Source organism: Montipora capricornis, chromosome 6 (genome assembly GCF_036669925.1).
Source record: "Montipora capricornis isolate CH-2021 chromosome 6, ASM3666992v2, whole genome shotgun sequence".
Lineage (NCBI taxonomy): Eukaryota > Metazoa > Cnidaria > Anthozoa > Scleractinia > Acroporidae > Montipora > Montipora capricornis.
Genome location: NC_090888.1, coordinates 55,357,041 through 55,369,221, shown reverse-complemented (window position 1 = coordinate 55,369,221; position 12,181 = coordinate 55,357,041). Strand labels below are relative to the sequence as shown.

The window sequence follows — 12,181 nt, the reverse complement described above, 5'->3', positions numbered from 1 at the left end:
AAACCCGGTGTCTTGCTATCGTTTTAACACAGATGTATCCTTTGCTTTGCGAGTAAACACGCAACTGGCAAGGCTGTTTTGCCGCCGGCATTTTTGGAATGCGCAGGAGACAAACTCAGAACTGAAGAATGGAATTACTGAGTAAAAACTTGTATATTCTCATTTGACACCAGAACTAAATATATCTCAGACCAAGTTTCCTTACTGGTGTTTTGTTTAATTCTTGCATGCACCTTCCGTCAACTTTAATTTGGTTTTATTTTGATGTCCTCTGCCTTTTTTGCGTTTTGCGTAGTGGCAGAAAACGACAGGTTGTCGTGAATTTGTTTAAAGCCATCGTTTCCCTTCTTGTTTGTTTTGTGGATCCTCAAGCGTTGCATGATTGTACTTTGAAAATATCGATGTGTGTTCTTGTATTTTTCAACAGTGGGCAAGAAGATTGACGAAGATGTTTTTGATGATTTTTTAGCCCGTTTAGATTTATTATGTGAGGTAAGTAACTGAGCTTGATTTAGGTCTCTATGAGTTTCATGAAAAGCTGATCAAATGATCGGTTGGCGGCTGCTTATGCTGTTTGATTTCTCGTCGCTTCCAGTGAGAGAAAAATTAAGTTATCTCCTAGTTTCTTGGTATTTGATAAATGTTTGTTGCTTCTACATTCGATTATCTTTAGGAATCCACTGGATTGAGTGTCAGTGATGACATTGGTGTTGCGGAATGGAACAGCTTTGTCACGAACACTTTGAGGTATGTAAACCTGAATCATCCAGGGGTTACGAAAACCCCGGAAAAGCAAAAAAAGTTAGAATATTTTTTTTCGAAAAATTTGATTGTCATGGCTAAAATTCATTCGATCGGCCATTCCGCGGTCAGTTAGGCCAGTTACTAAGCGATCGAAAGAGTGATACATTTTTTCAAACCACCCAACCAGAGCATTGCGTCAATAGCAAAGCCGGTCTTAGGATTGAAGAGTTTTGTTCATCTCGGTTGTTTTGTTTTCGTGATAGGTATAAACTTGAAAGTGCGAACGTTCTGAGAACGTTACGGTGGATCATCCGAGCCCTCTACAAGGATCAAGGTGGTGACAAAAGCCCGTTGGCCTCCTTCTTGTCTCTGGACACGTTGTATGAAATGATACTGAGTCACTCTCAGTTCCTTGACGTTATTCTGTGTGATGAGCACGGTGGAAAGATGGAGACGAAAGGTACCACTAATAACTGAAGTAGAGCAGTGTAGTGCATGGAAGAACTAAACATCAGTAACAGGGGTTTGTTAAAAGGAACCAGCACGGTTGAAGAGAAGTAAAAACCTCACGAGGAGCTCGCAACGAGGAACGAAATATTGGTCACTTTCATAAATGGCGACCACTTTTGCATTCTTTTGTATTTATGCTAATTAGACCTACTGCCCTCGTTTTGAAACAAATATTCTTTTGAAATTTGCTCGTCGTAGCGAGGCTGGAAAGGCAAAAGGAAAGAAAGGAAAGGAAAGGAACTTTATTTAAGTGTCTAGTCGTTCTAGCGCTGGAGCGCTAATTGGGGACACTGTAAACTGAAATGAACAATAAAAGTAAATCAAGTCAAATGTTGGTTTTTGAGGAGAGGGGAAACCGGAGTACCCGGAGAAAACCTCTCGGTGCAGAGTAGAGAACCAACAAACTCAACCCACATATGGCGTAGAATCCGGGAATCGATCCTGGGCCACATTGGTGGAAGGCGAGTGCTCTCACCACTGCGCCACCCCTGCACCCCGCTTATTGGCATTAAAACAAAGGAATTTTTTATTTGGCTGCCATTATGAAACAGGTATATTCTCCACTTTGAGCGATGATTTTCTCCGAACTGGTTATCTCCTCGTTGTTGCTGGTTCAATTTATGCATTCCTGACATAGACACAAAATTTGAAAGGGCGTTGTTCTCTGCCAAAAAAAAAAGTATTTAAAAATGATAAGCTTTCGATTGCCAGTCTGCAGTCTTTGACGGTTGAAAGATAAAATCGATGCAGAAAAAAGTGTGAAAGTAATTTAAATTACAATGAGAAACAAACTAGCTTTGAGGGTATTAAGTGCTATTACGAATTTACAGTAGAATTGGGTATTTTCTTCGTGACTGAATTTTAGTTTTAAAAAGCAGACAGACATAACGAGCTAGCAACTTCGTGGAAGTAAGAAGAAAAGTCCCAAGAGAAAAACTGGAAACAATGCTTATGCAAAATTTGGAGGGACAAACAAAGAGTATTATGGTAGTTTCGAAAATAGCCTATTCTGAATGCGCAAACGGAAAATCTTTGAACCCGTAATTTTGAATTTTGGAAATTGGAAAGAAATGCAGGAGAATAATGTGCTTTACTTTAACCAGACAACATTTGAAGTGAAAGCGAATCTGAAACCAGTACTGACTAGGTAATTTCGGAGAAAATTGTTTCGCGCGTGTTTTAGTCTTTCATTTCTGCGCGTGGTGATTGGCCTAAACATCTCACGCCGCATTTTCATCCAATCAAAGTTAAAAAGCAAAATTAGTCGTGATTTGGTAACACGAATTTTCCCGCGCTTTGAGAGGCCCACTGCGTGAATTTGTTTTTGGTTCTGTGATTGGCTAACTTGACTTGTGTACTTCCTTTGGTCATGATCTTTCGGTACTCCGCTGAAAACAGCTTAATATATTTTTCGCTAAAACTACTCTTTAAAATTCCCTCACACCTTACAGTAGGATTTTTATCGAACTGCTTTTGTTTACAGAGGCGTTGATTGAACTGCTGTCTACGGTTGTGGAGAGGGGCGCTTCCTGCTGCAAGTCTGCACACCTTCCAGTTCTTTTTGCCGCTTATTCAGCAACAATGTCGTCCACAGGTAACAACAACAGCAAGCAACAACTTCTTTTTGACGATTTTACTTTACAACTTGTTCGTTTACATAGGAAGATGGGCTGATGTTTTACCTTATTTTTACCTTATTTTTCCCTATTCGAAGATGTGACCTACAGTCTAGCGAAATCTCTAATCAAGTGAGATGCATTGATTTTTGGCAAACAGTAGTTTCATTCTGTTCTTTTCATATGGTGGTTTCACGTTACGTCAGCGCTACCATGTTGGTGGACGAAAACGAAAGATCTCTCACAAGCTTCTATTGTTCGTCCATCAGCAATTGTACATTACAGCATTGTTATCTGTGTCTCTAGAGATTGGTGGCAAACCATCTATACCACGCAGCCCCTTACAACCGCTAGTTTCATTGGCCGGTGTAGGATTTTAAAAGCTAGACGCTCCGTGAGCGTAAACTGGGTTGCCTGTGGTACATGTTGCACAAAAACAGAGGGCACTGAGTTGGGTGGTATTGAAGGCGCTGAAAGTGGATTTTCCCAGGAGTAATGCCGACAATAAAAAGTGGAAAAATAGAAAAAAGCCAAGGAATCCAGTCGGTACTCCGGGTAACCCCCTCAATGGAAGAAGCAGGCTACTTGTAGGGGATCGTGCTTGAATGCGGCATATTTCTCATCATCCCCGTAGCTACTCGGTCCGGAAACGAACACAACTTATCTTTTGTTTTGTTTCCTTAAAAACAAAACGTATCTATTTTGACTTCCGCGTGAATTATTTACACATTGAAGTGGAGTGGCCACTGGTAATTAGTACCCTGGGGTATATGCAAATGAGACAATAAAAGAGGTTACATGTGCTCCACCCCATCACTCTACTCGAAGCTGCAAAAGGGAAGAGTTTGGCAACCTACCCTTCCACCCAATCGAGTAAGTCGGGATTGATCCTCATAGTTCCCATCTTCGCCTGATCTTAGGCTTGTCCCAGGGCATAGCGATTCTCCATACCGTATGACCATATCGTTGATAACAATACCCAGGGTAGAATATTACACTATTTGAATCGTATGTACCCCTCTGTAAACCCCAATACAATCTTTGCTCAGAGAACATAATCAGTATCGGTTGGGTATTCTTTATTTACATTGCCAAAATTCCATTTTTAACCAAACTTATAATTATATGCTGTGTAGTGTTACAGTTATGCCTCCACTGTATACCATGCTATGGCTGAGTTGCATGGTTTGAGAAATAAGTAGTCAGTTGGCGTCGGTCATCCTGACAATGGCTTCCAGTGGTGTGTGAGTTAATACAAACTCCTTCTCAGCGAATTAGTATTCTTTAAGTTGTGATACAGATCTCTACTGTATGTAATTTATTGTTTGTTTTGTTTTTCACGAATACAATAAATATTCGCGTCGCCTTCGTTTCGCTATTGTAAAGACCCATACTGATCTCCCGCTCATATTTTATCTACTACTTACTATCTCGGGTACGATTCTTTTAAAATGTCGTGTTCATCGTTTGTTTTCAGATCAGTCCATTCTCTACCTGCTTAATTTGTACGAAAAGAACCACGCATCGTTTAAAAACTACAGGTAGTACAAAGATTTCTGCCACTACTTCATTTAGCTTAACTTTGATTGGCAGGAGAACTGCGAACGTCAAATTGTTATTTCTTGAGTTCTTCTTTTCTTTTTAAAGAAGATCCAAGCGCTAATTTTTTTTAGGTATGAAAACGAGATAGATGTTGTCTTACTTTAACTCAATTGTTTTAACAACAGTGGAACTTCCATTCAAGGGACACCCTTGGTACCAGGGCAGGTGTCCCCTCAATTGAGGTTGGATTGGAGTCAAAGATTGGTACGAACATTTTTCCGGGACCAAATTTTGTGTCCCCTGAATGGAGATGTCTCCTGAATAGAGGTGTCCCAAAGGAGAGGTCCCACTGTATTCCTTTTCATTTCAACTAAGTTCCTGGTTTTAAAAGTTTAGAACGTGATCAAAGAAACCGAAAAAGTTCTCCCTTATTTATCATGGTACTCACCTTTACCGTTATGAATTTGATTGGAACGCGCGCCTACGAATTCTCGAGAACCTAAACAGGGTTCCGTTCGGTTCAAAGCATTATTCCAGGGGCGCCAAAGTTGGTTATTGTTACGTTTTCCCTTGTTTTTAGAGGAAAATAGGGGTTCCACTTGGCATTGCTGTTTTATCTGATTCCTATGAAATAATTATTGAATACCCTCTTTGTGCTACACGGCATTGTTGTTTGTTTCGTATCAAGTACGAACTGAATTTATGAAAACCCGCTTTCAAGCTTATGCATAAATGACATATACACAAGTAAAAATAGAGCTGTAACCAGGATAAGGCATATGAAAGTGAAAAAACGATCTCTGGTTAAAAAAGATTTAAAATATAAGCTTTCGGTTATAAGTCTATAGCCTTGTGTTTTTATATTCTTAATCTTTTTTTAACCTTAGAACGTTTTTCACTTTAAAATGAGATATATATATACACAGTTATGCTGAGAATGTAATTAAGGTGTAGGTGTGGGGTAAGGTGTGATACGTGTAAGATATGATGTGTAGGTGATGGTTGCGTTACCTATAGAGCGGTTTTCAATTGAGTGTCGAAAATAATTAGCGAATTGCTTTGGTTTTGCATTTACTTCACTCAGTGATTGATTGAAAGTTCTCGCGCCATTTTTTCAACCAATCAGAAGTGAAACCAAAACTAATTGTGGCTTGCGCGTGCACATTTTCCCGCGCTTTGTGTAATTCCTTCGAGTTTTGGTTGGTTTACTGTATTGTCTCCATCCTTTTTGATTGGCCTAAATAATTACTTTGGTTTTGGTTTTACGAAACTCGATTGAAGGTCGCTCTATTGAAGCAAGTGTAATCAGTCGAGGCCAGTAATCTGTTTACCGCGGGAAAAAAAATTATTTAGTTATTAGTAAATTTGCAACAAATGAAGAAATAAATCAAATAAATAAAAGGTATAGAGGTTTTTTTGGGCAGCTGAGAAAAGATGTCACTCTTGTACTCGCATTAAAAACGTGACTGGAGTGAACTCTAAAATGGCCCATTTCGTCTCTTTGATCCATTTACAGTCCCATGCTATGGGGCCAAGCTGCTGCAAGCCATCACCAAATTGTAAAAAGCTTGGGTCCATCACTGTGGAAACAGCCCACTGTAATAGAGATTTTGGAACAACTGGATGCTACGGCAGTCAGGAAGGCAGCGGTTTTATTTCCACAAAGCAGGCTTTTGCAGGTTCGTGGAAGTTAATGCTGTGAACAGTCTTGTTGTATGTTTTTTTTTTTTGGCTTTTAGCGACACTTTTATACATTTCGACTTCGCACGATATCGGACAAAGCTGTTGACGCTCCTGCCATTGCGGACTGAAATAATCCTAACTTATAGCTCTTACCCTCTTCCCCCCCCCCCCCCCCCTCCCTCTTTTGTCATGTTCGACATACGAAAAAGAAAGACCATAACCTGTCCGAACATTAAACAGAGTTTTGAAAGAGAGAAATGATCCTCGAACTTATCTGGACAATTTGGGCAATTGTCTAAAATAGACACGTGAAAAATTCCGAGCATTGCACCGGCATTGCAGAGGTCATGGGTTCGAATCTCGTTGGAAGATCGAACCTGAAATTTTCAGGTGTCTGTAAGAGACAGTTGCTTAAATTGTCAGGAGCCCATCTGGAGCGTGCAACTTCCATACAGCGTCTGTGAAACGGCGTTTTCACATGTAGGTTTATTTTTAGACAAGCCCTTCCCGCGAATTAGGTCAAAAAACAAAGGCAGTTCCGGTTCGGTGACCCTATGACGTCAGCTTAATTTCTTGTAATTGGTCATCGGGCTCCTGTGGGAGTCTCATTAGCGGGAAATTCAATCTAAAAATAACTTTACTTGTGAAAACGCCGTTGCACGAAAATAGGTAAGTTGCAAGCTCCGGGTGATGGGCTCCTGAAATTGTCCAGCTAAGTGAGAATATCATTTCTCTCTTTCGTCGACAGCCCGCGCACTTCATTGAAATATATACATCCACTAGTGATGAAATGAAAACCAATCCAATCACTTCAGGTTACGTTGTCAATGTTGGGTCATCCTTTTGGTGGTGTGTATGTAACTTGATGAGTAATGAAAGCTTCTCGTAATCCTTGTTTTAAGTATAGTGTTTATTGTTTTCCTTCTTTGTTTGCATTTAGCCTCAAGTTCAGCGTGAACTTTGCAACCGGAAGCTGTCAGACGCTTTTGATCCTTGTTTTCTTCTTCCGCTGTTCAGCTGCCTATTAGCTCCAAGTTAGTGGCTTTGATTTCTGATTTATTTGAAATAATTTCACTCACAGAGAGCTAGCGTTATCCAAGGCTTTTGACACACTGCTTAAAGATGTAGCCGACGTTTTTCTATTTAATTTCTAGAACTGGTTTTGCTTCCAAGCCCCAGTTGTTCAAAATGTGGATAACGCTATCCACCGGGTAAATCACTATCTATTGAATAGCGCGATTGGTTTTGCTATGACTTATCCACTGGTTAGTGATTTATCTTGCGGATATCGCTATCCATCGTTTGAACAACTGGGGTCAGGTAAGTAACAAGTCCACAAGAGACTGGGCGACACATTGCTTATACCCATTGCGGTGAAATGACATCTCAATTTCTCTCTGCCTGCTCCCGTCAGACCTTATGGCTCAGTCGGTAAACAGTCGCTATGGGGATCAAATGTGGAGGTCGTGGGTTCGATTCCCATCCTGGTCAGCCGAGTTTTTCTCTGTCCTTTGTGTGGACCTATTTCCATCGCAAGAGCTAACGGTCAAATATATTGCATTGGAGTGAAGATGGCATTTTAAGTTACCCTCTGGTAGACATTTCTTTTGCAACATGCTTAGATTTACAAAATCAGCTGAATTTTTTTATGCCTCATTAACTTGAAAAGGACTCAACGAGCACTTATCTCAGTATCTACAGAAAGCAGGTCAAACGATTCTCGGAATTATTTCAGAAAGCAAATTAAACCAATGTATATACAACAGATACCATGAAAGCTAATCTAAACACAATGAAGCTTCGTCCATTAATGATCCAGTACAATGAAAGCTTGCATACACCTTATTTCAAGGCTACCATTTTAGTAATCTTTTGTTTGCTTTTAAAGTAGCCCTCTTTGCCTCGTTCAAGGTTAAGTATTCTTTTGAATTTGAAGTTTACTATAATGGTGGCTATTTTGGAATAAGGTGTTTGTAAATAGCGACATGTTCATCTCCTGAAAGGGGTTGATTCCTGTGACAGATCACGTGCTTGCAATCATCTGTCCTCTCCGGGAAAGCGCAACACCATGTAATAAACTTTTCATTGTCGGTCATTTTCGCCAGATAGTCAAGTGGATTGCCGCAAGTTTGTGGAGCAAGGTTGCTTGAGCTTCACAGTGGCGTCGTTGTCATCACGTGATACGCACATGCGCCAAGCTGGATATCATGTGCTGACCCGCTTTATGACGCATCTTGAAGGAGCCCATTTCAAGGAAAGCAAACAGGTTATTGTCAAGACTTTAGTAGGTTTTCGATATTTTGTTTTACTTTAGAGAAAAATAGGTAGCACGCGTTGGTAAGGCGCTTGCGTCTTGTCCCGCGCTCATCCTGGTTTTTGTAGTATTGAGCGACATCAAGAAGTATTTCTCTCCCACCCACTTTCCCCTGGGATGGATTGGCAGTCCGTGCCAGACCAACCCATTCCTCTATCAGTTTGTCACCACCGGTCTTTTTTTATATACCTGGCCCCAGTTGTTCAAAAGGTGGAGAACGCTACCCACCACATAAATCACTAGCCATTGGAGGATCAGCAGCGCAATTGGTTTCGCTATGATTTATCCATTGGATAGAGATTTGTCCGGTGGATAGCGCTATCCATCGTTTGAACAACTGGTGCCTGGAGGGTGAGACTGCGAGCAATGTAGAGCAAGGTGTAATGTCAGAGCAGTTCGTCGAACTATCTACCCTGCGACCGACACCATTTCTCCTCCCTTGCGTAATCGCAAGACAGGGTCTTGCAGATTAACACAGAAATGGGTTTATCAACTGGGTTGATATGGTAAATTCAAATTGACTACCGCAAAGAAATCTGAAGGCTGGCGTTTCGAGCCTTGGTGCTTCGCTTCACTTCTGTTACTTCCCCACCGACGAAGCATCAGTTTCTTGAGAAACTAAACCCCTTTAAATTGTTAGCACCCAAGCTTCGTTCCTTTTGCTTTTGTCGAAATCTAAGGAGAAGGAGACAAACCAGTACTGTATTGAGCGATCTGAAGGTAGCTTTCGGCGCTATTCGACAACAAATAGCGTTCGAAAATATAATCCGTTTGCCTTGACTCTGAGGTGGGGGTGCATGTGTAGAAATTTAAGACTAATTTGAGTTTAAATGTGTCTTTTTGAAGATCTTTCATCTACTGAAGTATTTGAAGAACGGCATAACAGAAGCCAATTGCCGCTTATCCAGTGTAATGGCGTGCTTTGTTTCTCGTATGGCTGATATTCTACTTAAACCAGGTGAGTTGTGATGCGAAACCTCAGTTCCTGATCACTTAATTGGAAACTTGAAATTAACTTGAAAAATTAATATATTGTTGATGAATAGACCTTATTCATAGATGGCGGTCACATTTATAATTCTTTTGTCCACGTGCAAATTAGCCTACCAAGCCTCATTTTAGAGCAAGAATTCTTTTCAATTCACTGTATGGTATCGAGGCCTGGTAGACTAATTTGAACTTCGACAAAATAATTATAAATTGACCGCCATTTATGAAGAAGGTCTATTCGACGTACGGCACATTGCATAGGTTAAAAAAATCATATTTTAAGACGAAAAACATTGTTTTCTAATCAGGCAGGGGTTCCTAAAACCAAACACTCTATATTAAGTTCTGTCTTAAAGGGGCTAGGTCACGCTAGTTTAGGTACTTTTTTTGAGCTCTAAACGTCATATTGGCAGAGCAAGAGTCTTTCATTTGCAAAATCACGGCCACATAACAACTGAGAATGATTTTCAAGCTTTGTAAATGACATTTTGATATAGACTGATATAAATTTGAAAAAAGGTGGGCCGACGTTTTTCAAATTTACAAACTCAATCCATTTCAATCCTCTCCAGTTTTGTCCATCCATGTCCCTTCTTGGCTTCCCTGTGTTTTGTTAGAGTTCTTCTATAGTTTTGAACAGTTATTTTGATATTTTAGTTAATTCTATGACCATTCGATCAGTGCTGAAAATGCCTAAAATAGCGTGACCTAGCCCCTTTAATGTAATGACTGTGTTATTTCAAATTATTGATTCAAAAGTTAATTTATGCACATGTGACGTAATCAGTGATATCGCACATATATTAGCTCAGTCGACAATCATGTGAGTTGTAAGCTCCCAAGTTATGCATATGGGCTCATTTAATCCGAGCATGGCGTTAATAGGCCGGTCTGGAAGGAAAAAAATAGAATTAGTTCCCTAGGAATCCACATGGCGGCCGCGTGAAAAAAAAGAACTGTTCTAATCGTTGCTTTGTTTGTCTTGACAGAGCATCCTTTTTACGTGACGATGAACAGTTTCCTTCTTCAGAGGCCATCTCTACAGCTCAGAGATCTGCCGCTGTTTTATTCGATGTTTAATAGCGGCACAATGGAGGTAAAGAAAAAAAATTAATAGAACTTTAAAAAGTAATAATAATTTAATAATTTCTGTAGCAGTAATTCTCTGAAGCGCTTTACACTCGTGTAAGAAAATAGGCCGCCAAGAATATATGAAAATGCGTATAGCTAATATTATTATTTCATATCCAACACGTCCTCGTATAATAATTGTTAACTATGTTCTACGCTAAATATGCTTCTATGAAAGAGAGAAGTGATCCTCATACTCACCTGGACATTTAAGCAATTGCCAGTTTGGCTGTTATAGACACCTGAAAAGTGGGCCCTTTGCAGTTGCTATCACATGGTACAAAAAACGCCATACTGGAGAGCAAATTGCGCACTGGGACATCTAAAACAAAAGAAAAGTTAAAGTTTCTTTGTTTTAGATGATCGCTAGCTGCAAAGGGACAATTCAAGTGGCTTCAACGGGATTCGAACCCATGAACCCATGTCTCTAACATTCAATTTAATTGTCCTGATAGCGCGGTTTTCAATTGAGTGTCGAACGTAATTAGCGAATTTCTTTGGTTTTGCATTTCTTCACTCAGTGATTGGTTGAAAGTTCTCGCGCCACTTTTTCAACCAATCAGAAGTGAAACCAAAACTAATCGAGGCTCGCGCGTGCACATTTTCCCGCGCTTTTTGTCGGCTACGTGTAATTACTTCGAGTTTTGATTGGTTTACTGGATTGTCTCCGTCCTTTTTGATTGGCCAAAGTAATTACTTTGGTTTTGGTTTTACGACAGTCATTTGAAAACCTATTTAAGTGCGAAGATCACTTCTCTCTTTCGTCTATAACCCGCAGTTCAACTATATGTCCTCATTTCAGTAATTGATATGCATCTATACTAGTTAAAAATTTGACATGCATAGAAAACTACCCACAACCGGTAAAGATAATACATTCTTGTTGCAAAAAAAAAAGAAAAGAAAATCTTGTAAAATATTAGAGAGGGGATATTTTAAAATGATGTAATATTCTGTGAAATCTAGGAAAGGTATCAATGAACTTAGCACTGAAAGGCAGGCTAGAAGAAATGGTATGAACCTAGACTTTTCTGATAGCAATTGGAAGATCACTACAGATCTTACATGTAGGTGCAGCACAAGCGAACGCGCGGTCAACGATTGTCTTCTTTTGTTTTACCCGACAGCATATGACCGAGCGCTCCTGGATGCTACAGTTGCTAGTGGATGGAATGAAGGACAATCCGGATTACTATCTCTACAAACGACGTCAAGTGTTTGAGCTAACACTGAGTTATCATAACTCGCCAGTCAGCGACCAACACTCTCAGGTACGATTTCGAAATAAAATGGTCCTTGAAAAAGGTCGTGTAAGTACGCAGGTCTTGCAAAGGCGGTCGCGTTCGGTGACTCCGACAAATAACCATGATATTCAACAAATTACCATAACGTCTTCTCATCGTAATATTCAACAATCTGGTTAAACCTCGCATTTGATAGCTTTGCAACTTAGCATTCCCTTTAAAGTGCAACCTAAAATCGGTGAACCAGTTGTGTTCTTTCAGGTTGCACGCGCCAAATTGAAACTTGAAATTACCACTCCTCCAAACTATACCACAGTGCCAAACGTCTACCGGTGTCCTCAACGTTTTTGCTGATCGCAATTCCTTCGGAGACAATGAGCACAACAACAACAAAAAAAAAGAAACAC

At 40.1% G+C, this 12,181-nt stretch overlaps 1 protein-coding gene across 4 annotated transcripts in view; it reads left to right on the top strand.

Annotated features, from left to right (window-relative positions):
* The window catches only part of LOC138052526 (nucleolar pre-ribosomal-associated protein 1-like), a 77,815-nt gene that overhangs the window by 59,229 nt on the left and 6,405 nt on the right, over positions 1–12,181 (top strand). For all 4 annotated transcript variants that reach the window (XR_011133106.1, XM_068899064.1, XM_068899062.1 and 1 more), the window contains 11 exons: positions 428–492; positions 674–747; positions 1,008–1,204; positions 2,738–2,848; positions 4,348–4,411; positions 5,929–6,091; positions 7,036–7,129; positions 8,201–8,361; positions 9,256–9,367; positions 10,389–10,495; positions 11,658–11,801. Coding sequence is in view for 3 of the 4 variants with exons in the window: in XM_068899064.1 (XP_068755165.1) it covers positions 428–492; positions 674–747; positions 1,008–1,204; positions 2,738–2,848; positions 4,348–4,411; positions 5,929–6,091; positions 7,036–7,129; positions 8,201–8,361; positions 9,256–9,367; positions 10,389–10,495; positions 11,658–11,801 (1,292 nt within the window). In the remaining variant the exon portion in view is untranslated. The remainder of the gene's footprint in view (positions 1–427; positions 493–673; positions 748–1,007; positions 1,205–2,737; positions 2,849–4,347; positions 4,412–5,928; positions 6,092–7,035; positions 7,130–8,200; positions 8,362–9,255; positions 9,368–10,388; positions 10,496–11,657; positions 11,802–12,181) is intronic.